This window comes from Nerophis lumbriciformis, linkage group LG06 (genome assembly GCF_033978685.3).
Source record: "Nerophis lumbriciformis linkage group LG06, RoL_Nlum_v2.1, whole genome shotgun sequence".
Taxonomy (NCBI): domain Eukaryota; kingdom Metazoa; phylum Chordata; class Actinopteri; order Syngnathiformes; family Syngnathidae; genus Nerophis; species Nerophis lumbriciformis.
Window position 1 is genome coordinate 24,823,317 of NC_084553.2, and position 27,225 is coordinate 24,850,541.

The following is a 27,225-nucleotide window of genomic DNA, read 5'->3' on the forward strand; positions in this document are numbered from 1 at the left end:
TATTTTTTTAATACCTGGCTTGGTGATTGACTGACACACCCTCTGCGATCGACCGGTAGCTCGTGATCGACGAAATGGGCACCCCTGATTTGAAGAACAACTCAAGTTTTCACAGTTTCTCGCAAGCAGTCAAAGACTGGCTTATAGACCACCAGTCCTGCTCACATTAACAATACCAGGCAGGTAGTACGGGTACCATCTGATGGCCACCAGAGTACCAGTCTAATCGTATAACATCACAATCTTGTCTACGTATGCAGTACTAATGGGGTATATGGCTACTGAATGATACCCTTATGGGTGCCATCTGATGGCTACTGCACTGTATGCTGTGTTATGTGGGCTTTGATGAAAACTGATGTGTAACTCACATATTCTCTATGCATTGTATTTGTATTTTGAATTGCTTATCATTATGTAATTTCAATTTTGTTGTGTATTTTTAACCATGTGTAATTTTAATTGTGGATGTTAAATGGGCCATAAAAGGACTACTGATGAAAATTAGCATGGTGCTAAATCTGGTGCCGCCATCGTTTTAATGTAACTGCACATTGTCCTTCAAATAAACAAATACAAACAAAAAAACTGCCGGCAATGCGGACCAAGCTCTGACACCGATCATACAGGGAGCGGACTGCCACAATCAGACTGTCCGATATCCCATACTCTCTGAGCACTCCTCACAGCACTTCCTGGGGGACATGGTCGTATGCCTTCTCCAAGTCTACAAAACATATGTAGACTGCTTGGACAAACGCCCATGCACACCCAAGGATCTTGCCGAGATTATAGAGCTGGTCCAAAATTCCACGACCAGGACGAAAACCATACTGCTCTTCCTAAATCTGAGGTTCGACTATCCCGTGTAGCCTCCTCTCTAGTACAACTGAATAGACCTTACCGGTAAGGCTGAGGAGTGTGATCCCACGATAGTTGGAACACACCCTTCGGTTCTAGTTCTTAAAGAGAGCTAATCCGACCCTGATGTCCTCGTAATTTTGCAGAGTCTTGTCAACCAAGAAAGCCCCACAGCAACCAGAGCCCTAAGGATCTGCCGGTGGATCACATCCACTCCCGGGGCCTTGCCACCGAGAAGCTTTTTAACTACCTTGGCAACCTTAGCCCCAGAAATGGGAGAGTCCACCACAGATCCTCCAGGCACTGCTTCCTCATAGGTGGGATTGAGGAGGTCGTCGAAGTATTACCTCCACGGATCCACAACATCCTGAGTGGAGGTTAGTAGCACACCATCCACACCAAAAATGGAGTGACAGTGCACTGCTTCTTCTCCTGAGGCGGTGGACGGTGGTCCAAAATCGCTTCGAAGCCCTCCGGAAGTTGTTTTCCATGTTTTCCCGAACTCCTCCCATGTCTGAGTTTTTGCCTCTGCGCCTGCCAAAGCCACACGCCGCTTCGCATGTTGGTACCTGTCTGCTGTCCATAAGCCAAGCAAACCTGATAGGACTCCTTCTCTTCTTCAGCTTGACGGCATCCCTCTGGGATTGCTTCCACGACAGGCACAGACCACCTTGCGGCCACAGCTCTGATCGAATGCCTCGACAATAGAGGTACACAACAAGATCCACTCGGACTCATGTCCAGCGCCTCTCTTGTGACATGTTCAAAGTTCTTCAGGAGGTGGGTATTGAAACTCTCTCTGTCGGGAGACTCTGCTTGATGTGCTTAGCAGACCCTTACAATGCGTTTGTGCCTGCCCACGTCTGGCCGGCATCCTACCCCACTATTGGAGCCAACTCACCACCAGGTGGTGATCGGTAGAAAACTCTGCTCTTCTCTTCACCCGAGTGTCCAAAACATGAGACTGCAATACGATGACACAACCACAAAGTCAATCATTGAACTGCAGCCTATTGTCCTGGTACCAAGTGCACATATGGACACCCTTATGTTTGAACATGGTGTTCATATATATATGTATAAAGTGATCTCGAGGGGGACGTCACATTTGAGGAATTGGAGGCATGGAATTGGCTGATGTTAAAGGTAATGGATGCAGAGAGCCTGCACTATTCACCGGAAGAGGACGAGATGTTGATGTAATGTCCAAGTAGTTACCTGGTCCAGTTTGACTTTGTTTTGTTTGGCGCAGGCTTCCCGTGTATGTTGACGAAGGCATAAACTGACTTCAGTGGCTTCAACATGCCATTATGACCTGCAGACTCAATTCGTTTCTCCACTGTGTTGAAGCGAGGTGCGCTCCACGGTAGGCGGAATACAGTGATCCCACAGAGGGCTTAAGCAAGGAGGATAGGGGGCGCGTAGAAGAAGAGAACCTTCAAGGAAATGAAGGTATGTTCTGGTTCTCTATGGAGGACGAGGACACTACTTCGGCATTCTTTCCACGCGGCACTTTCCACGCCCGACTCCCGTGCAGACAGCATCTTCTCCCTCGCCGCTGCAGCCAAAGTTTGATAACCCAATCCCTCATCCTGCCGAACATTTCTTGTCCGGGGCTGATGACGTCACGCCAAAAGCGCTCAAGCCATGGGCACGCGCGAGTGGTGTGTACGCGCACCACTCTCACGTGACACATTTGACACAGACACTTTTATATGGTAAAATCAACTAGTCAGCCTTCACCAAATGACATCAAGTCAACTGTAGCTGACTACATGGAAATTTGTCAAGGGCTGAAGCAGCCAGCCAGCCAGCCACTACAAAGTGTGAACCCGCCTCTTCAAGCGCTGGAGCCTACAGAACAGCCTCTTAAGAAGCAGGCTCTGCCTACCTCACCACCCTAGGATTTCCAGAGTTCAAGTCCCTGCACCCCTACTGCTCAAGGTTTTTTAGCCACCTGTCGCTTCTCCTCGCAAGATCAAGGCAGTGGTGCCACGTCTTTCTGTTCCTGCTCCACGGCAACTTCCTGTTCCCACTGCACAGTAGCTTCCTGTTCTTGTCTTGCACAAACACTGTGGGGATCCTGCAAGGGTGGGACCAAGCTCTTCCTCTGGCGAGGATGCCGCCGCCAGATTTTTGTTTATTTACGTTGCCATTGGTAGGAGCGCTGAGCTTGCATACCTTCCTCTGTTTGGTGATTAGGACACACACCTGCTACCAATCTCAATCACGCCCTTTCTTATACCTGTCTCACCCCGCCAGTCCTTGCGGGTTCATTGTTTGCCTCATGTGACTGTTTGCTTTCCTGTTTAGCTTTAAGCTACTACCCAAGTTTTTATGCTACTATGCTATATTATGCTAAGTTTTGCCTTTAAATTTAAAGTGCGCTTCCCAGCGACACATCTTTTTGTTTGCAGTTTGCCTTGTTACTGGAATTAAAAACTCATCTTACCTACAAGCTGCCTGCTGTTCTCCGCATTCAATCATTGGTACTTTAACTTAATTTTGGGATCACAGAGTACATCACCCTGCCAGAACTCAACACCTCTCTGACAGACTTCTGACAAGGGATTGAACACTACCACTGCCTTACAGGGCCAGTACCAACACTGCACGCCACGGGAGGCAGTGACAATATTGAAGGAATTTTTACATTTTGTTCTTATTAATGACAGAGCAAAAAGGTGCTATGAATGCGTAAGGTTTAATATGATGCACCCTGTCATTCAATAATAGACATTTTACATGCGCTCCTTCATGCAACGGTCTCACACGGAACCCTACTGTACACAACGCATGGTCTGTGTAGTGTTATGCTTCATATTAGAGAAAGGATTTACTGCTCTTGAAGAACTGTTCCTTTCAAAGAGCTGTTCAAAACACTGGATTGTTGTCATATTCTTTCTTTTATAGAAGTAACTTGTATTTATCAAGGAAATTATTATTGGTAGCAGTTATACGATAAGATTTGGATCAGAATGCCATATCCCATATATGTATTGACAATGAGATTTTTACTCAGCTAAAAAAGGACAGGTAAAAATATACAAATAATAGGTAAGTATATAAAAATAATATACCGGTAAATAAAAGTACAATAAAAAAATAGAACAAGATAAAAATGTGAATGCTACGGAGGTGTGTGGTGTGTGTACACCTGCATTTTTTTTTAAAGCAGAATAATTAACCAAGGCAGTTATTCCAAAGGCTGCTACGTTTCCTTTCCTTTTCATTTTCTAGTGCAGTCAGGTGGTGCACACATGTCTGGGCAATTTGTAAAAAAAAATGGCTCTGTTCTCATTGTTCAAGAACATCACATCTCTACTTCATAGTCTTGCTCCAGTCACTTGCACTCATTTTTACACAAATAAAATGTCTGTTTATGTTTGGAGTGGAGCTCTACAATGTACTACACAATTCATGTAGGTATAGTTACTATTAGAGCAAAAACAACATTGCAATAAAAAGCTAAAAATGTAATGACACCATGTAAATAATATTACAAGAACAAGAAAGTAATGTCATAAAAATATAATTGTCATGATTTCTGAGTAAAGACTGAACATTCCCAAACAAATGTACTGTGACTAAATGTTGACTTCAGTCTTCAAAAAATTTGCACATTTATTGTTTTTTTTATTCAATTTCGCAACATGTATTCAAATGTGTATTTTTGCTATAATTTCTTCCTTTTCAGCGTGACCCTATTACTCTTTTTTTGTACTGCATAACAGTTAAAGAGTTTAACTGAGCTGAACATTGTTGCCTCCCTCTAATGCCTTTCCTTCCCTTTAATTTCCAGGATAATTCACCTTCGTTATCAGATAGAAATTAGTGCCTCATGAATCACTGAGATGAGCTCAGTTAGCCTCGGTCCTTTTTTCACAACAGCCTGCACATTGACAACAACACAGTTTGGAGAAGCATTCTTTTATTCCAAATAAAATATTAGTTTATTTTCAACAGTTTATCTAATTCTGACAGAGCTTAGTAAAATTTAACAAAACATGTTTTGTTGCATGGTGATTCCAAGAAGTACTTCAAATATATTTTCTCTCGCAAGGCCTTGGACAGCATTGCCGTTTTGGAGACATGATTACATTTCAATCAAACGATGGGCTCCCTCTCCAACAACTTTGGTTTTGAAAAAAAAAACCTCACTATATGAACATTTAAGAATCTTTAATTCACACTAGTAATAAAATTGCATTACATTTCATAAAATAAATGTTCCAGTTTATATATACAGAGAAAACAGACTGTACATACCCTCCAATGAACCTTTTTCTAAAAGAAAACAGAACAAAACCCGAAACCAATGTCACAAAACATACAAGCGATATAGTGCTCAGCTAAGCAGGCACAACTGTACATCAACGTTTGTAACTGCTCAGTGTTGGGGTGAGAGAGGGGCAAAAAGTTGAACATTTACAACAGAGTCCTTACGAACAAATAAAGGGGTCTTAAAAAGTATTGCAGGCAAGCAGACAGACGCTTGTCTTTTTCCAAGTGCAGCAGAAGGTGTGTGTAACGTGTGGAGCTGATTGGTGCTGCCACCACACAAACATCCCACTATTGGACTTGGGTCTCGAAGCTCCCGTTCAGCTGACCCTCCTCATAGTCCATTTGACACAAAATCATGTTGTTTTTAAGGAAAAACTTGTCACCCACGCAAAACCTGTTAAAAAAAAAACAAGAATATGATTAGTGCCCACGGAGTAAAACAGTGATGTGTATGTGTCAACTGTAATACACACAGTTCATTTATGCAGTTTTTAGAAATCTTGTTTTTTCTATTTTCAGTAGAATGTGTTTTATCTTTAGTCCATCCATCCATCCATATTCTACTGCTTGTCCCTTTCGGGGTCGCGGGGGGTGCTGGAGTCTATCTCAGCTGCATTCGGGCGGAAGGCGGGGTACACCCTGGACATGTCGCCACCTCATCGCAGGGCCAACACAGATGGACAGACAACATTCACACTCACATTCACACACTACGGACAATTAGTCATCGTCATTTAAATATATTTAATTTTAGTTGACTAACTGTCAACTTTTAGTCAACTAAATTATATACAGGAAGTTTCCTTGAAAATCACCTTTATTTAAGGCCCCTGCAAAGCATCTTAACAAATTTCATAACACAAATTAGACCTGCTCTCAATTTCACAACAATCTCAGTGTTATAATACTTTACTGGAAATTATAGCAACTATGCAATGAGCTGGAGACTTGTCCAGGGTGCCCAAAAGCAGCTGAGATATGCTCCAGCCCCCCGCGAACCCAAGAGGGATAAGCGGTAGAAAAATGGATGGACATCAACTATGCATAGCGCACTCGGCATCGATGATGCAACTCTGATCTTTCTCAGCAATAAAAACAGCAGTAAACCTTCACTGACAAGCTGACAAAATATTTCAGTTATTTTTTATAAATATTTTTACACAATAACTGTCTCCACTGTAGAATCTACAGCCTGTGCAATGTATTTCATGTAAGTGTGACACCATTATTCTTGCTCACAATACTATGAATACAGAAAAATCATACTGAGGGATGTTGTAGTACTCTGAGTGAGTCACCACACTTTGAATCAACATGAGCTAGCAAGTACATCTCTCTTTGCAGAGAGGATGCCAGCAGTTGTATTTTTTTTGTTTTGTTTTTGCAACAAGCCAGATGCAAGACTGATTCTTTTTTAATACTCGGCTGCATGAATGGTTATATTTCCAAGCTTAAAAAAAGAGAAAGCAGATGATGATTATACTTTTACAGCAAAGTAAGGATACGTGCATGTACTGTATTTCAGATACGATATAAGATAAAAATAGTTTATTTTTATTATATAAAGGTAAATAAATGGGACTAAGAAGGATTTGATAACATTATTATGAAAGTTTATTATTACCTTATTGTTCTTGTTATTTTAATGAGCAATCTGTATTACCTGTGATTAAAGCATATACATTTGAAATTATTAAAGACAAACTCCAAATGCCTCACCTGGTGTAAAGGTCATTACACATCACTGGTTCACAGTTTCTATATACTATTCATAGTCTTGTACAAACTTTGCTGCACACTAGAATGATCCAATATTGTGGTTTTATTAGGTTCATTTATATTATTTTCTAATTGTACCACTTAATGTTATAGGCATCCAAATGAGAATGCATTAAGATTTTTTCATTATATTTAGTTATGATGGTTCATCATTATAATACCATATTGACCTGAAGATTAGACAGTATTTTCCCACAGTCAAAGTCCAAAGTCTGTAAAAGACAGGTCATCTTTACATGGCAAAAGATTAAGCAAATAACAGAGTTGTTGTTGTGATGACAATTTTATGATCATGAATAATGAAGCACAGTCAAGCAATTAATACAATGTGTCAATTGACAGTTGCTATTAAAAATAAAGAGATTCAAAATGAAGATTATGATGTTTATTCTTAAAAAATATTTTTTCAAAAAAGTGTCTTTAAAAATAGGGTTTGTCCTATGTTTGTCCTAGGGGGTAGCGGGGGGCGGTGTATATTGTAGCGTCCCGGCAGAGTTAGTGCTGCAAGGGATTCTGGGTATATGTTCTATAGTGTTTATGTTGTGTTACAGTGCGGATGTTCTCCCAAAAGGTGTTTGTCATTCTTGTTTGGTGTGGGTTCACAGTGTGGCGCATATTTGTAACAGTGTTAAAGTTGTTTATACGGCCACCCTCAGTGTGACCTGTATGGCTGTTGACCAAATATGACTTGCATTCACTTGTGAATGTGAAAAGCCGTAGATATTATGTGACTGGGCCGGCACGCAAAGGCAGGGCCTTTAAGGTTTATTGGCGCTCTGTCCTTCTCCCTACGTCCGTGTACACAGCGGCGTTTTAAAAAGTCATACATTTTACTTTTTGAAACCGATACCGATAATTATGAAACCGATACCGAAAATTTCCGATATTACATTTTAAAGCATCTATCGGCCGATAATATCGGCAGTCCGATATTATTGGACATCCCTAGTTTAGATATGTTATTTATGGCTCTTTGAAAAAAGCCGGATCTTGAGGAGCTCATCATTTTTATAGTTATTTAACACTTATTTTTTTCAAGGAAACTATCACAGATGGCAATTAGTTTGTAGCAATTGTAGTAATTATTCTTAAATATTGACTATATGTATATGTTTGTTGTGTTTTCACAGCAAACATTACATAAGGTGGTGCCATATCCCAATGCTTACACCCCATGTACATTTTCCATCACCCCAAAAAACTTTTATTTTATTTTAACAATAAAGAAAAAAAATCACATTAGTATCAACAAAATATAAATTAGGACATGATTAAAAATGTGAATAAAAACGTGTACTACCCTACCTGGTGTACATACTCTTGAACTACTTTACATATCCACATCAGAATAATGAACCAAAGAGTGAATCCAAATGCATTCTTTTGATTTTAATTAATTTTAAAGTCAGTCGGGTGGCACACACATAGACCTGGGCCGAGAACAAATTCTGCTTGACGATGTATGATTCGACAAATTATTGCCGATAACTAATTTTATTGTCAACACTATTTTGAGACTAATGTAATGATGATGTAATGATAATACATATTAATAATGCAAGTATACTCTATGCAATGAACTTGTATTTATTGTATATTTTAACTTTGTAACTGCAGTGTAAACTTTAAAATGTCCAAGTTAAATAAAACACATTTTTTAAATAAAATATACTCCGTTAGAAAAATGTTGCACTTGAATAAAGATCACAACCAAAATCAATTAAATAGTTTCTGTCCCTGTTATGGAGAGGGTGGGAGAACCTCAAATATACACAATTAAAACAATTAATAAAATGGATAAATAAAGGGATCACAGTTTATCATTATTGTTGAATGTGCACACTAAAATCTTTATACCAAGTTGTATTTTTCTATAACTGAAATAAATAGCCACAAAATATACTTTCTTGGCAGAGGAAACATTAAATATTGTTCTGGCTCCATAAGAGCCATTTGCGTGTTTGAATATGTTTATCTTCCTACATTTTAATTTTAGAATTTGCTTTCAAGAAATACAGATTAGGTGATCATTTGTTTCACTTCTGGTTTACGTGACGTCACGCGAGTTCACTTCCTGTTGAAGACATCTCCGTCTGTTTCAACTCGAACCTGTCGAGTATATATCAAACACTTTGTGTTCAATGTTAATACTATATCTTATTTGCCAAAACAGTAAAGTATTTATACAAGTTATACAAATATGTTAATATCTCTTGTTTACATGTTAGCATTTAAGCTAGCTAGCAAGCTAACGCTAGTCCTACCGTAAGTTTATCAAAGTGCCGTTATCAATTCCGTTATTTTGATCATTTTAATTTAATACGGTAATACTAACAGTCGGGGGTTTTACAGCAGTTATCATTAAAGTCAAGCCAAGGAATTGGTTCTAATCATTCACTTATGAGACATTCAAAAGACATGATTTGTTCATTAACGTCACATCTGGAGTTCAGTTATATTTGATATATCTATGCTGCTCGGGAGAAATAACACACATTTACCGTAGCTCATATACCACATTTTCCAGGCTATAAGTCGCAAAATTTTTTCCAAGCTTTGAACCCTGCGGCTTATACAAAGGTGCGGCTAATCTAGTTTTTTAAGCCATAATTTTCTTCGCTAACGGCTAAGTTATGGAATGAATTAAGCAAATAAATCAAACAATGTACTAAAATTATCCACTTTAGGAACTGTTCAAACTCAAAGTGTTTACAAAGTGAAAGGAAGAAGAATACCAATAAACATCTTGATCAATAAACATCTTGTACCCTATTAAAAAAGGAGAACATCTTATTCATCTCATAAAAGATGAATTAAGTTTTCTGTTTTGTTTGATCAGACATTTTTACCGCTGTGTTACAGGCACCATTTGGAAACAATTAAGGTATGTAAATAAACATTTACAAAAAATGTATGTGTAAATATCTCATTTCACAACGTACCGGTATATATGTGCGGCTTATAGTCCGGTGCGGCTAATATATGAAAACAGCTTTTTTTAGTGGGTGTGGCTTATAATCCGGAAAATAGGGTAATGTACTAAATGTAAAGTTGGGCATACACTGTATGATTTTGGAAGTGCTGTTTGGAAGTTCTATCTCAAACTACACAAGTTCATCCCAGTCAAGTAAAAGCTACGGTAGTTTACTGGACCATTTGAAGATCTGCAGATACTGGTACTATTGCAGACTGTTGATAAACATGAAAAGATGATGTGCCTTCTGTGGACTCTGAATGTTAAAACTAAAGCTAAAAACAACACTGTTGTTTAAGTAATATGTATCACTGATGTGTTACAATCTTGAAAAACATAAGATAATTGTTGCATAACCGCCAGTGCTAAAGTACGACTGTTTGAGAGCTGCCACTTGCTTGTACCGTGGCCTGGCAAAACCATCTCTGCCATGTTGGTAGCTTCTCACACCAACAAAAGTGATAGACAATGATGCCGGTAACATGTAACTAAGTTACTCTAATATGAACACATTTTTCAGTATCGAGTAATCTAATGCGCTACTATTACTAAACCAGTAAATCCGATTAAAGTTACTTATCGAAAGTCACTGTGTGTTACTATTTTTGACATTTTCCTTAGCAAACATACATATTTGCTTTCTTCTTGCGTCTCGAGGACTGCGAATATACAAGTCACATGTAAAGTAGTGATCAGACCCACGGGCAAACGTAGCATTAGGCAAACTTAGATAATGTTATAGTATCATTTATAAATTTGTCTTAATTATTATAGTGTGATAGTTTTGAAATCGCCCTCATACCTTAAAAGGTTTAAGGTTCGTGCTCGTGACAAAATGCCCATCTATCTAATTGTAACCGCTTGTCCCTCTTGTGGTCACAGTGGGGCTGGAGCCTATCCCAGCTGCACTCGAGCAGAGGGCAGGGTACACCCTAGACAAGTCGACACTTCAATGTAACTTGTAAATTAACTTGTAATCTAACTTAGTTACTTTGAACATCAGTAAAGTAAGTAAGTAATCAGTCTGAATATCTTTTCAAAGTAACTGTGTTAATTTTTGTTAGCAAATTCTCCTAATTTACATATTTTTGGCTTTGATTAATGTGTAGAAATATGGGGAAATACTGTAACTACAAAAGTATGCTTTATTCACTAACCACAATACAAAAGAGGTCAGTTCGGATAATAAATAACATCAATTATAGATAACATTCAAACCCCTTATCCCATAGATCAAAAATCTTTCAATTCAATGATTTGGTACATTTGAAAACAGCTACAATTATGCACATAGCAAACTATAACCTACTCACACAAAAATGTGCAATTCTTCTCAACAAAAAAGGAAAAGTATAACCTTAGATATATATATTTTTTTACTTCTATCCATGTTGGCCCTGCGATGAGGTGGCGACTTGTCCAGGGTGTACCCCACCTTCCGCCCAAATGCAGCTGAGATAGGCTCCAGCGACCCCCCGCGACCCCAAAAGGGACAAGCGGTAGAAAATGGATGGATGGATGGATAAAACATGTTGTATGCACGAACACCACTTAAAAACTTTAGTATATCAGTATGTGGAATTAAATTATGGAATGGATTTAAGCGAGGAAGTCAAACAATGTTCTAAGGCAGGGGTGTCAAACCTGTTTTTATTTAGGGCTACATCGCAGTTATGGCCGCATGTAAGAGTAATTGAAATATCAATATACATTTATTGGGCTTCAGCTTTTGATATCATTACACGATTGCCTATGCATTTCATTATATTTTTTTACGTACACTGTAAAAAAAAAAAAAAAATTGGTAGCTGCCATTTTTTTAACCTAAAATCTATTGTCATGTTTACAGTGTACAATTGGATGGATATCTTGCTTTGATACCATAGGTCAAGCAGATATTTATTATTATTTTCATTATAACTGAAATAAATTATATGTATCATAGTATATTTGTTGCGCTATTTGATAATAAAGTGTTGCCTCATCATTCACAATCCCAATGTAAGACAAGAACATTTACATTTGTAATGTTCTCCATCTGCTCCAATCTCTTCAGTAGATGACTTTACTTCACTGTGAAGTTATTTAAAAGAGCTATATTTTAAATAGTTTGCTGTGCATTTTACATTTGTTTGCTGTGTTTTGTGTGCAAGTTTTTAAATTAAAATGTATCTCCTTTGAACAATATCCAGTGTTGTGGTATTTCAATTAACTAGAATCCAGTGTGCTGTGGGGCCCTATTGTAGTGAACCACACCTGAGCCATCATACATTAATGAAATCTTTAATCGACATGAGAAAGTAGACAATGCGATAAACTGTTTGGGACACGAGGGGATGGTTCCATCTTTCAGCTGCGCGCTAATGGCGGAGTTAACGAAGATGCGGGCATCATGCACACTGCCTGGCCATTTCACAGTCACATCCATAAAGCAATATTTGTAGTCACACACTGCCTATCACGATCACATCCACAGGAGGAAGGGACCAAGTTTTCCGGTAAGTAAAATCAAAGCTGACTGTTTGAAAGTTGTCTTGCCGTCTGAGAAGTGTTGTATACAAAATAGCTGCAATCGCTTTCTCTTAAGGTATTCATGTGTGATTTCCAAAAGCGTCTGTACATGTAGAAGAAGGAGAAACACGGGCATGTCTGCATGATCCGCCTCCATCTTTGTTATGAAGCTGACTATGGTGCATTCTTTCTGATGTCACTTCCTGTGTGGGGCGCAGACTTTCTGGCGTCACTTCCTGTGTGGGCGCGGTCTTTCTGGCGTCACTTCCTCTCCGAACTCAATTGGTAAACGATCAATGAGTCCATACAAAGCTAAGTGCCGGAGATTCAAGAAATACACGGCTGACTTACCCTTGTAAAAATTTGTCCGAGGAGGGGGACCTTAAACGCTGGTTTAGTGTGGCTGAAACGGGGCTTAGGCTAAATAATTATTCGTTTAAGGGGTTAAACGACTAAGTGTACACATAGCCTTAGACCCGAGATGCTCGTTTGCACCCGCTTTTTTTTCTTTTACCTACGTGAGGAATATGATTAACTCTTCATCTAAACATCTAAAGGTTGTGGGGGCGGTATAGCTCGGTTGGTAGAGTGGCCGTGCCAGCAACTTGAGGGTTCCAGGTTCGATCCCCACTTCCGCCATCCTAGTCACTGCCGTTGTGTCCTTGGGCAAGACACTTTACCCACCTGCTCCCAGTGCCACCCTCACTGGTTTAAATGTAACTTAGATATTGGGTGTCAGTCACTATGTAAAAGCGCTTTGAGTCACTAGAGAAAAAGCGCTATATAAATATAATGCACAATTCACTAAACGGGAAGATATCAACATCCCACCAGTCGGCATCACACAGCGAGCGGACACGTACAGTAAATGATTAATTTATTATGCTTGTAGTTTGTATATTTTGTTAGCACTTAGCAATATTGCTACTGTCTGGATCTGCTTATTGCTCAGCTTCTAAAAGTTGTAGCTCATCCTCAGGCTCAAAAATATATGGTTCTGGATCCTCATTTGTCCCAAAGTAATCGTTGTATGCTCTCACAAAATCTGCCATGATTAGTGGCAAAATATCAACACTACTACTACTACTACTACTACTGTACTACTGTATTGACCACTAAAATAAATCAAACCAGTGAGAGTGTGCTGTTTTGTATTATGGCCACTGATTGGCTTATTCTCATGCAGCATTATTATATTGGATTAAACAAGCGTAAAGAGGACTATGTGTTTTACATCTAAAGGTCTTTCATAATGTTAGAAATGTTGTAAACAGTTTTTATGCTGTAGCTATTCATATATTCTTTACTTTGAGGAAATTATTTGACCAAGGTTAGGCCAAGAACCAACTAAAAGCGATAAACGAGGATTTACTCTAGTAAGCCATCAACTTTGTCCACTGTACATCTCCGTGCTAATTGTTTTTGCAACACAGTGGTGATGTAAAGGTAAGCGAAGACATTGCAGAACATAGATTGGCGTTCGTTACGTGCCATGCTGTTGAAACAGTCATTACTGTGCCAGGTGACACGGTGTCTGCCAAGTGAGACGAAGAGAAACCGCGATCATAATTCCCTTACAGCAGGTGTTCACTATGGTAACTGAATGTGGCTCGCACAAGGTTAATGGGCTTGTGCTGTGCTGAAGAACAGGGTCACAGCACCCCTGACAAGCATGCGAGGGACATTTTGCTCCCAGACCAGCGCCATTACCAACAGTATTCTAATGGGGGGGAAAAAGCAATATTTGGATATGTCATCTTCTTTTTATGGGCTTTGTGTTCACTGCAATATCATACTTGTTTCCATGTCTGAGAAAAGGCCCTTTCACACCTGTGTCCAGGCAGCAACACAGCCATCTCTAAAGTGCTCATTTTGCAGCGCCCTTGCAATTAGATTTACAGATCTAGCTGCAAACTGCTGGCAGTGTGTGACAAGAAAAAATAATTAGCAGACCTAAGCTTTATTTTTACAACACGTTGGCTTATGCTTGTGAGGCCTGTAATAACCGAGGCACACAGTCATCTCTGTTCGATGTTGGCGCACCTTGTGATGTTCAAAAGCTAATGCTAACACTCCGGTTTTTTTGAAAGGATGTTGGTGGTGATGTGTCGTCTTACCTCTGGTTACAAAGCTGACAGGCAAAACAGTCCAAATGGTAAACATTATCTCTGGCTCTCATCACCATCTCAAAGGCTGGGATCAGTTTACTGCAGGCTGCACAGTTTCCCGTAGTACCAAAGAGCCTGGAAGACAAGCACATACACACATTAACCCAACCTTCCCTTTACCTCCATGCAATATTAGAGCAGACAAATATATAACCACAGCCAGCGCACAAGAAGAGAACAAAATGGGACAGAATGGCAGTATGTTGCATGTAATCCAAAATAAAATCCATAACAAATCTTTCCTGGCGCCCGCTCTGTGTTGTGTTAACGAGATAAACAAACATGGATCTTAATTCTTGTCTAATGATCTAATTAAAAATGATCATATGGCTTTCATCGCCTTCAAAAAAAATACATTGCACAATGCATAAACAAGTTTGAGCTAAAACATTTGGGCAAATTGTTTTTCTTCCTCTCAAGCAAAGATAACTAATATGTCTTTTTGTGACCTTTTTGTGTGTCTTGTACAAAAGAAGGCTGTGAATTGTAATGAAACTAAGTCTTCAGAAAATGTATGATCTCTCACTTCTTTTCACTTCTGGACGTGTTCTCTTTTTACATGGCCAACAAGACCCTTCTATGTACTACTTTGAATAAAACCATGTCAAAGTTGTGTCTTTTTATTGCATTCATTTCTCTTAAAATAGGTGTCCCCACAATGGGCTGCATACAGAAAAACTGAAGAACACTTTGGTCGCTTTGATATTCCTTACCTTTTAGTTTATGCAGTATGTAGGCTGCGGAAAAACATATTCAAAATGTAGGCGTACCTTTTCACTGTGTTTTACAGTAGGTGGTATTGCAAATAGTATTAGTGTTTTTTTGTTGTTGTAACATGACTATTTTTTTTTAACCATTTTACACACAAAAAAAAAACATTGTCCTTTTCCTTCTTTGTGATATTCTAATGCCGAGTGTTTGAATTTATTTGTACAAATTAGCAATAAAAACAATTGCTTTAGGTCATACGGTCGTCCCTTGCTTCAAACATCGTGGCTTAATTACCTCGCAATTTTTTTTTATCAAACTTTTTTTTCTAACCGTATTCAACATTTTTCGAGGCCAAAATAAGTTATGTCTTTATTGTCTTATATGTGTTACAGTGCAATATCTGTTTTATTTTTTTATCAAATTGTGATCAATAAAGATTTTTAACAAGCGGTGGAAAGAGAGCAAAGTGTCCAAAGAAGTCGAGAGAAAGGTTTTCCGATCCTTTAAAACTGGAAAGGACAGACATTCACACTGGCACTAGATCAATGATGCAACATTCCCAGCACATTTAGGAACAGCAAACAATCAGAAACAAGGGACAAGTCTATTTTGGCAGCTAATGCCATCTTATATGTTTGACTTGCATACAACTGTTTTATTTATATGCAAACTGTTTTATTCAGTTTGCTAGCGAATTGTTTGTCCAAAAATCAAAAATGACTCCTCCAATTAATACTTTTACAAATGTGTGTTAGATTGTTAAATACATTGTCACTCAATTTATCATACTTAAAACCAAAAAACTCTCTAATAGTTCGGTTCTCAATTATCTATTACCTGTTTTTTTAACAACGCAGTTTTTTTTTTATATATTTGTTTAAAAAATATAATAAATAGTGATAGTAAACATGCAGTTTCAATTGTATATGCATCTATAAAAAGAAAGAATAAAGGGTCTGTTTTAAAAAAAAAAACTATTTTCCTTAAAAGACGCATTGAGGCTTGAAAGTGTTCGATTCGTTTACTCGAACAAGTTAATCTATTAACAAGATAATCTACAACTGTAGCCCTAATAAGGTTAGATTTTCTTTGAGAAGGGCAAGCTCTGTGGATGAGCAAGCTGGCAATGTTTACGGGGGCACCATGGCGCTGTAGCAGAATGAAGCCTTTAGTCCCATTTGAGTTTTCATGCCACAATCATACACCACATATTGCTGAGTGAACAAAAAAAACAATAGTTTTCCTGCATTAGTCCCATGTAATTCAAGGTGTAATGTAGATTTCTTTTGTCCTCAAATACAAGTTTTTCACGTGTGTTTATCGGCAAAATAAGGGGGTTGCTTCATATATCCTCAAAAAGTAATAACCACTGAATGTTAACCCATTTTGGTAAACTTATATAGGGCCCAGATTGAGGAGTCACAGTGTTAATGTTTTCCCTTGTCCATGTTGCTTTCACCTTGTTAAAGAAAACATCTATCCTGCAGCCCTGCTTCTAATTAGAGGCCACTGGCCCAGAGGAGTTGCAGGGAAGAAACAAGGTTGTTATATTCGCACAGAGGGATTCATAGGGTGTAAAACAGGAATACTGCCACACCGGCTTGATGTTGCAGTAAAATAGTGCATGTTTGCTACATAGTGTATGTCTGTCAAACACAGGTGGCTCGGAAAGCCCCCAGTTACAACACAGATCCTGTTTTCCTAAAACAACACGTTTGGATACACTCTATTTTGATATATATATATATATGTATATATATATAGTTATATATATATATATGTCTTAATAAAGTTATCCAAAAAATAGTGCTCGATACCGTAGTAGAGCGCAATATATGTATGTGTGGGAAAAAAAAATCACAAGACTACTTCATCTCTACAGGCCTGTTTCATGAGGGGGTTCCCTCAATCATCAGGAGATTTTAATGGGAGCATTCACATACTATGGTTTATATAGGGCACAGAGTGGGTGGGTACAGGCTGGCGTAGGGGCGTGGTGATTGGCTCATGTGTTACCTAGGAGGTGTTTCCGTCTGTGGCGGCATGCTGATACAATTTCGCTGCGCTTGTTGAGGGATGACTGGTCTGGACAGTATATAATAAACAGTTTCTCTTTCAAGCATAGGTTGCATCTTTTATTACCACTATTGTAAGGTGTGCTGGATGCAAGAATTTGCCATGTTATTGAATATTCAACATTATTGTCTTTGAGGTCCCAAATGTGTTTGCTGAGTTCTGTGGTATTCCGCAGGTTTTGGTTCCTGAAAGAAGCCTTGTGATTGTTCCATCTGGTTTTAAACTCTCCCTCGGTTAATCCTACATATGTGTCGGATGTGTTAATGTCCTTGCGTGTTACCTTAGATTGGTAAACAACTGATGTTTGTAAGCACCCCCCGTTGAGAGGGCAATCAGGTTTCTTGCGGCAGTTGCAGCCTTTGTTGGTTTTGGGGTCGCTCTGTCCGGGGGCCGACGGCTCATTTGCAATTGTTTTGTTGTGGTTTGAGATAATTTGTCGTATATTGTTCATACAGCTGTAGCTCAATTTAATGTTGTTCTTGTTGAATACTTTTCTTAGGCTGTTGCCTTTGGGAAAGTGTTTGTCAATCAGTCAACCAAAAAAGAACAGAAAACGAAACAACATCATCTGGTACAACCCCCCATACAGCAAAAACGTCTCAACTAACATTGGCCACAAATTCCTCACTCTGATTGACAAACACTTTCCCATATATATATATATACATATATATATATATATATATATATATATATATATATATATATACATATATATATATATGGGCTTCACGGTGGCAGAGGGGTTAGTGCATCTGCCTCACAATACTAAGGTCCTGAGTAGTCTTGGGTTCAATCCCGGGCTCGGGATCTTTCTGTGTGGAGTTTGCATGTTCTCCTCGTGACTGCGTGGGTTCCCTCCGGGTACTCCGGCTTCCTCCCACTTCCAAAGACATGCACCTGGGGATAAGTTGATTGGCAACACTAAATTGGCCCTAGTGTGTGAATGTGAGTGTGAATGTTGTCTGTCTATCTGTGTTGGCCCTGCGATGAGGTGGCGACTTGTCCAGGGTGTACCCCGCCTTCCGCCCGATTGTAGCTGAGATAGGCTCCACCGCCCCCCGCGACCCCAAAGGGAATAAGCGGTAGAAAATGGATGGATGGATGGATATATATATATCCATTCATTTTCTACCACTTGTCCCTTTCGAGGTCACGGGGGTGCTGGAGCCTATCTCAGCTGCATTCGTGCGGAAGGCGGGGTACACCCTGGACAACTCTCTATATATATATATATATATACATATGAATATATATATACATATATGTATATATATATATATATACACATACATATATGTATATATATACATATCTATATCTATACATATATGTATGTATATATATACATACATATATGTATATATATATATATATATATATATATATATATATATATATATATATATATATACATATAAATATATCTATACATATATGTATATATATACACATACATATATGTATATATATATCTATATCTATACATATATGTATGTATATATATATACATACATATATGTATATATATATACATACATATATGTATATATATATATATATATATGTTTATATATATATATATATGTATATATATATATATATATATATATATATATATATGTATAGTTGCAAGAAAAATATTTCTGCATAAATTGGTGATAAAATGTCTTCTGCTCTCTTAAAGTCACAACAATAGACAAACACAGTCTGCTTAAACTAATACTGCACGAAAAATTATAGGTTCTAATCTTTTCATTGAACACAACATACATGGTGGAAAAAGTATGTGAACCCTTGGATTTAATAACTGGTTGACCCTCTTTTGTCAGCAATAACCTCAACCAAACGTTTCCTGTAGTTGCAGATCAGACCTGCACAACGGTCAGGAGGAATTTTGGACCGTTCCTCTTCACAAAACTGTTTCAGGGCAGCGATATTCTTGGGATGTCTGGTGTGAATCGCTCTCTTGAGGTCATGCCACAGGATCTCAATCGGGTTGAGGTCAGGACTCTGACTGGGCTACTCCAGAAGGCGTATTTTCTTCTGTTGAAGCCATTCTGTTGTTGATTTACTTCTATGCTTGGGGTTGTTGTCCAGTTGCATTACCCATCCTGTGCTGAGCTTCAATTGGTGTACAGATGGTCTTAAGATTTCCTGCAAAATGTCTTGATAAACTTGGGAATTCATTTTTCCATCGATAAAAGCAATCCGTCCCTGAGACAGCAAAGCAGCCCAAAACCATGATGCCACCTCCACAATATTTTACAATTGGGATGAGGTTTTGATGTTGGTGTGCAGTGCCTTTTTTCCTCCACACATAGCGTTGTGTGTTCCTTCCAAACAACTAAATTTTGGTTTAATCTGTCCACATAATATTTTGCCAGTAGTGCTGTGGAACATCCAGGTGCTCTTTTACAAACTTCAAATGTGCAGCAATGTTTTTTGGACAGCAGTGGCTTCCTACATGGTGTCCTCTCATTCGAATTCGAATCGCGATTCTCACGTTGTGCGATTCAGAATCGATTCTCATTTTTAAAAAATCAATTTTTTTATTGATTTATTTATTTTATTAATCAATCCAACAAAACAATACACAGCAATACCATAACAATACAATCAAATTCCAAAACCAAACCCGACCCAGCAACACTCAGAACTGCAATAAACAGAGCAATTGATAGGAGACACAAACACGACACAGAAGAAACTAAAAGTAGTGAAACAAAGATGAATATTATCAACAACAGTATCAATATTAGTTACAATTTCAACACAGCAGTGATTAAAAATCCCTCATTGACATTATCATTAGACATTTATAAAAAAAAAAAAAAATTAACAATAGTGTCACAGTGGCTTACACTTGCATCGCATCTTATAAGCTTGACAACACACTGTGTCCAATATTTTCACAAAGATAAAATAAGTCATAATTTTGGTTCATTTAATAGTTAAAACAAATTTACATTATTGCAATCAGTTGATAAAACATTGTCCTTTACAATTATAAAAGCTTTTTACAAAAATCTACTACTCTGCTTCCATGGTAGCAGACTGGGGTAGATCCTGCTGAAACCCTATTTATTGAATGAATAGAGAATCGTTTTGAATCGGGAAAATATCGTTTTTGAATCGAGAATCAGGTTGAATCGGTAAAAAAATCGATTTTGAATCGAATCGTGACCCCAACAATCGATATTGAATCGAATCGTGGGACAACCAAAGATTCGCAGCCCTAGTGTCCTCCCATGAATTCCATTCTTGTTCAATGTTTTACGTATTGTAGATTCGTCAACAATAATGTCAGCATGTGCCAGAGATTTCTGTAAGTCTTTAGCTGACACTCTAGGATTCTTCTTTACCTCACTGAAAATCTCAGATCCAAAGCCATAGCACGCTGTTCTACCATTTTATCTCCAATCGCCGTGAGACGACATCATTGATGCAGACTTGCCTCTTGTAGAGAGGAGGAGCTTCACGTCCGTGTTTATATTACAGTTGAGTGCATTAATAAAATAACATGTAGATTGTTACTCTAACTGCTTTAGTAAACTGGAAAGAAAGCTTGGAAGAAAAAAGACGGTAGAGAGGATGTCTTGAGTAACTTTTATCAGACTTTCGTCAAAACATGTCAAGTCAAGTCTTCTCATACCAATTATACACTTCCGGCTTCACAATAATAACTCTACGCGTCACATCCGGTCTAACTAAAAGTCATCTCACATTACGGTCTTGCTTTGTCAAAGATGTTATGTAAATAAATGTTTTCTAACTGATTTAAATAAAGTGTATCTCCTTTTACAACCTGTTCTGATTGATAGTGCGCAAATACAGAATGTTTAGCAGGCTGAATATTACAGTTTATTAATTAATAGGGAAGGTTAAAACATTGCTATACCGAGATATGAAAACCCTAACTTGTACAAGATGTAATGTACAGCATTTCAGAAGCATTTATTAAGTTAGAAATATCACATTTTACATGACCCAATGTCTTTGAAAATCAAACCATTATCGTAACAATCCACATTTTGTGTTATAATGCGTAAAAGTGGTATCTAAACATGATGTAGGTCCTCTCCTTTGAATGCAAGTGCTTCTACAGCAAGAATACATACTCTGCATTCCTACAAAATCTGACAAGACACCAACGCACTGCATGCATTTTTTTTAAATTCTCTTCAAAAGCATGTTTACGTCCTTTTCGTGTTGTGTTAAAACAAACATTTCAGTAAACCAAACGAAATGTCCAGTCATGGTAGTAATAACGTGAAAATGATCTGTCTAGGGCAGGGGTAGCCAACCCGTCGATCGTGATCGACCTGTCGATCTTTGGAACCCTGCCGGTGAATCACGAAAATATTAGAAAAAAAAAAGTATTAATATGACATTAGTGACACCCCCACCCGGAGAATGACCAACAGACCCGCAAACAGGCACACATTTTAACCCCAGAACACGCCCGCAAGCCTCGCCTCTCTCTCTTCACCCTCTCATACCGCGGCTCTCGACACCGCAGCCACATACTCCCACACGGCTGCGCTCTACACTCACTCGTCTCGCAAACGCGCATTACATGATGTGCTCATAAATCATTGAGCTGCAACAATGCATTAAAGCTGATTGTTGCAATGCATCTGACATTTTTTAGCATCCAACATCAAACAACTCTTTCCTCAACCATATATATATATATATATATATATATATATATATATATATATATATATATATATATATATATATATATATATATATATATATATATATTCATACACGCAAACACATATATATTGGGTCTACAGTTAGGTCAAGTTTAGCAATACTACCTTACCAAGCATTCTCAGTTTGCGTTTAAGTGTTTTTCTACAGTACGTGCTTGAAGTTACACACGTTTCTCCTATTCATAGTCTCCCTTCCAGACTTTATCAAACATGCCAACAAATGAGAGACATGTGCGTAAGTTGTGAATGAAGGTGTTTGACTTAACTAGGAGGCGGACTAAGCAATGACACCTTTTGAAATGTGAAATATATATAACATTGGAGGGTTTTTTCAAACACTTGTGACTGTCGTTGAAATCGCTGTAAAAGATAACTCTTTAAATTTACTGTGTGTCTAAATGGTGATGTAGTGTGTGTATGCACGCTACAACTGTCTTCTCCCTGGCTGAACGTGAATCGTAATCTGTAGATTAAACTTGATTTACGTGTTATTATCGGCACCCTGATGTTATAGAGTATGTGATAAGAGTTGTGTTTAGTAAAATTGTTTTTGAAGCCTTGCCAAAAGGATCTTCCATAGACATATGTGACTCGTCTGTGTGTCTGCAAGTCTGATAGTTGACAGTTTGACATTAATGGTAAAAAAATCCATCAAATCAATTGATTAAAATGGAATTAATATTTCAGTTACTCTTTTTGCTAGATGATTGTAGCTGATCACCTACTCTACTTTTAATAGCATTTGACATTATACATGTATTTGCTATTAAATAGTTAGATATATACTGTATAAGGCCTTTTTCCACCGCAATAACTTTCCTATTTTCCCTGGGTAAATTAAAGACAACCTTGCGTTTCCACCAAAAACTACCCAGGTAAATACAGTTCCACACAAACTAATTTAGTTTGCAAGGTTCTTCTGGAACTTTAGAGGGGCGTTTCTAAAACGTTGTACTGTATTTTACGGACTATGAGGCGCACTTAAAATGCTTTTTTTTCCTCTCAAAACTCGACAGTGCACCCTATTACCCGGTGCGCCTAATGTAAGGAATAATTCTGGTTTTGCTTACCAACCTCAACGCTATTTTATTTGGTACATGGTGTAATAATAAGTGTGACCAGTAGATGGCAGTCAAACATAAGAGATACGTGTAGATTGCAATATAATAGCAGTCACACACAAGAGATAGGTGTAGACTGCAATTTGACTCAAGTAAACAACACCAACATTTTATATGTTCCATTGAAAATATAGAACATTACACACAGCGCTCAAAAATCAATCAAAATGTTTTAGTACGACGTTGGTAAGCTATGAAACCGCACCGCTTGATGGATTGTACTGTGCTTCAACATACGAGTATTATTATTGTGTGTGTATAAGGTAAGACATATTATCTGGCATTTTGTTTCGCAATATTATGCAAAAGCAACTTTCTTACCTTCTGGTACCTGCTGATCTATATTTGGGATCTGCGTAAGTCCTGAAAAATTGTGTGCATCCGCTTTTGTAGTGTGTGCCGACACCGTAGTCGATAAGTTTCTTCTTTTTCTCTATCTTCTTGTTATGGGACATTCATCCTCCGCTGTTGCCATTTCTAATATAAAGTAGTGTAAAGTTCTTACTTATATCTGCCATGAAAGCGCTAAAACATACCGGTGTAGTGGGTTTAAATTATTCACCCAAGGAAATTTAGTTATTAGAGAGTAACGGTCGGACGGTTTTTCACGGGACGCATTTCCGGCGGATGAGGAGACGTTGCTCTATTATTGATCAGTTAGCTCCATCTTTTGACACTTCTTCCACTCCCGTCCTTGCACGCTACACCGCTACAACAAAGATGCCGGAGAAAAGACGCTGCGGAAGTTGAGCCAAGTAAATTAGACCGCCTACAAAATGGCGCATCCTGAAGCGACTGTCAGAAAGCGGCTGTTTGAAGATGATCTGTAAAACATCATTTTATGCAACATTTTGACCAAAGTACCAACATTACATGTTATGTAGACCACAAGGAAGTGTTTTCAATTTAGAAAAAAAAAACAACCCAATAATATGACTTCTTTAATGTGCCCCATAATCCAGTGCGCCTTATATATGAAAAAAGATAAAAAATAGACAATTCGTCAGCAGTGCGCCTTATAATCCGGTGCGCTCTATGGTCCGGAAAATACTGTATTTGAAATTTCATCTGCCATTACAGTATGTGAGTACAACTCATTTATTTCCTATTTCTTGTATTTCTGTTACAACATGAAGATCGAGAGGAACGTTCGCCTTGCATGAGTGTGGCACTATCTAGAACTCTGATTAGTGGAATATTCAGCTGGATTTCTAATTTGCTCACCGGGACCTCATGACTTTATTAATTGAGGATAAATGTGAAATAGAGAAGGCAGTACACGGGTGGAATTAAGGTATATCACATCAAATATATTTACTTTTTTACATGCTGCAAAAGTAGTCAGTGACAGGCCATTTCTTATTAGCCTCAACCCGAGTGAACAAATGCTAATACTACCAGGCTAACGCTAAATCTGATGTGTTTTTGTCGTCACTGTGAGACAAACACTGACATTTATTATTTATTTATTGTTATTTACAGCTGAAATGGATCAGAAGGACTCGTCTGACCCTCATGAAGTAATCATTTACTGAGGGGGCAACTTTCTGACCCGGATTTGGACACTGTGGACAAAAGCTTGACTTGTTATGTACAATTCAGTAAACTTTTTTTCAAATCATATTTTTTTGTATAATAAAATAATTATGACCTTCATCCATCTTCTGACGCTTGTCCTTATCAGGGTCGCGGGGGTTGCTGGAGCCTATCCCAGCCACACTTGGGCAGAAGGCGGGGTACAACCCGGACTAGTCGCCACCTCATCACAGGGCCAACACAGATAGACAGACAACATTCACACTCACATTCACACACAAGGGACAATTTTAGTGTTGCCAATCAACCTATCCCCAGGTGCATGTCTTTGGAGGTGGGAGGAAGCTGGAGTACCTGGTAGAAAATGCCAACTCCACACAGAAAGCAAGCAGGCCGGGGATCGAACCCAGGACTTTCGTATTGTGAGGCACACACACAAACCCCTGTTCTGCCCCTAATAATGCCCTATTAATAAACCACTCCTCAATATGTAATCAGAATGATTTGTATAAAGCTGAACTGTCAAATGTGGTGGAAACACAAACCACACATGTATAAGAATGTATACTTCCAGTAACTAAAGGTTCCAGAAATTTTAAATTCTTGAACTTCTGGTAGAAAAAGGCCTATTATTCAATTGAACAGCCATTAAAGTCCAAACGCGGCCAATATACGCGATCGCCTTCCATGGAACTCTTCTATTCCTCTATTCAAACAGATGAGACAAAACCAGGTAAATTATGTACATTTTAGATGTTTAGTTGTTAATTCAGAGTGACATTATGGTCCTCTTATCTTCATCTCAAAATATGCTTCCAGGTGTCCCAATTGAAGTGATAAGAATCGATTCGATAATTTTAATAATATTATTGTGTGGTGTACACTGCATCAACACTTCAAGTGCAATATAATGTTTCACCTTACCGGGACACTAAATCTATTTCAGCCTCAGAGGTGCATAACAACATAAGTACTTAAAGGCCTACTGAAACCCACTACTACCGACCACACAGTCTGATAGTTTATATATCAATGATGAAATCTTAACATTGCAACACATGCCAATACGGCCGGGTTAGCTTACTAAAGTGCAATTTTAAATATCCTGCTGAAAACGTCTCGGTATGATGACGTCTGCGCGTGTCGTCACGGATTGTAGAGGACATTTTGGGACAGCATGGTGGCCAGCTATTAAGTCGTCTGTTTTCATCGCAAAATTCCACAGTATTCTGGACATCAGTGTTGGTGAATCTTTTGCAATTTGTTCAATGAACAATGGAGACAGCAAAGAAGAAAGCTGTGGGTGGGAAGCGGTGTATTGCGGCAGGTGTTGTGCCGGATAACGCACCCCCGCCGTAGAATGCACCCCTTGACTGGTGTGCCGGATAACACAGCCGGTGTTTCATTTCCCAGAAGATGACAGTCAAGCTTTACCATTGGCCTGTGGAGAACTGGGACAACAGAGACTCTTACCAGGAGGACTTTGATTTGGATACGCAGACACGGTACCGTGAGTACGCATGCAGCTGCGGCTTCCAAACATTTGATCGCTTGCCCGTACGTGCGTGCCACTATGTGCATGTCACGTACGTAACTTTGGGGACTTTGGGGAAATATATGTGCTGTATGAACTTTGGGGAGGTGAACGGCACTTTGGGCTGTGGGATTGAGTGTGTTGTGCAGGTGTTTGAGTTGTATTGGCGGGTTATATGGACGGGAGGGGGGAGGTGTTTGTTATGCGGGATTAATTTGTGGCATATTAAATATAAGCCTGGTTGTGTTGTGGCTAATAGAGTATATATATGTCTTGTGTTTATTTACTGTTTTAGTCATTCCCAGCTGAATATCAGGTCCCACCCGCCTCTCACAGCATCTTCCCTATCTGAATCGCTCCCACTGCCCTCTAGTCCTTCAATCTCACTTTCCTCATCCACAAATCTTTCATCCTCGCTCAAATTAATGGGGAAATCGTCGCTTTCTCGGTCCGAATCGCTCTCGCTGCTGGTGGCCATGATTGTAAACAATGTGCAGATGTGAGGAGCTCCACAACCTGTGACGTCACGCTACTCGTCTGCTACTTCCGGTAGAGGCAAGGCTTTTTTATCAGCGACCAAAACTTGCAAACTTTATCGTCGATGTTCTCTACTAAATCTTTTCAGCAAAAATATGGCAATATCGCGAAATGATCAAGTATGACACATAGAATGGACCTGCTATCCCCGTTTAAATAAGAACATCACATTTCAGTAGGCCTTTAAATCGATGGGAGAATACACGAAGACCAGATTTGACAGGGAACACCCACATATAAGGGTTGCTCCACCCAAAGTGTGCATCTTGGATGAAGTTGCGCAGTGAGAGACTTAAGTCGAGAGGGAGAATCTGCACTATTCCACACTTTTTTTTTCCACTTAAAGGGGAACTGCGCTTTTTTACCTATCATTCACAATCCTTATGTAAGACAAGAACACATATGT

General features: G+C 38.7%; 1 protein-coding gene across 1 annotated transcript in view; it reads right to left on the reverse strand.

Moving 5' to 3' along the window:
- Nucleotides 1-4,775: 4,775 nt before the first annotated feature.
- The window catches only part of lmo1 (LIM domain only 1), a 78,512-nt gene continuing 56,062 nt past the window's right edge, over nt 4,776-27,225 (reverse strand). Inside the window, exons 3-4 of the mRNA XM_061963950.1 lie at nt 14,527-14,652; nt 4,776-5,539 (exon numbers count right to left, since the gene is read on the reverse strand). Coding sequence (XP_061819934.1) covers nt 5,434-5,539; nt 14,527-14,652 — 232 coding nt within the window. The 3' untranslated portion in view covers nt 4,776-5,433. The remainder of the gene's footprint in view (nt 5,540-14,526; nt 14,653-27,225) is intronic.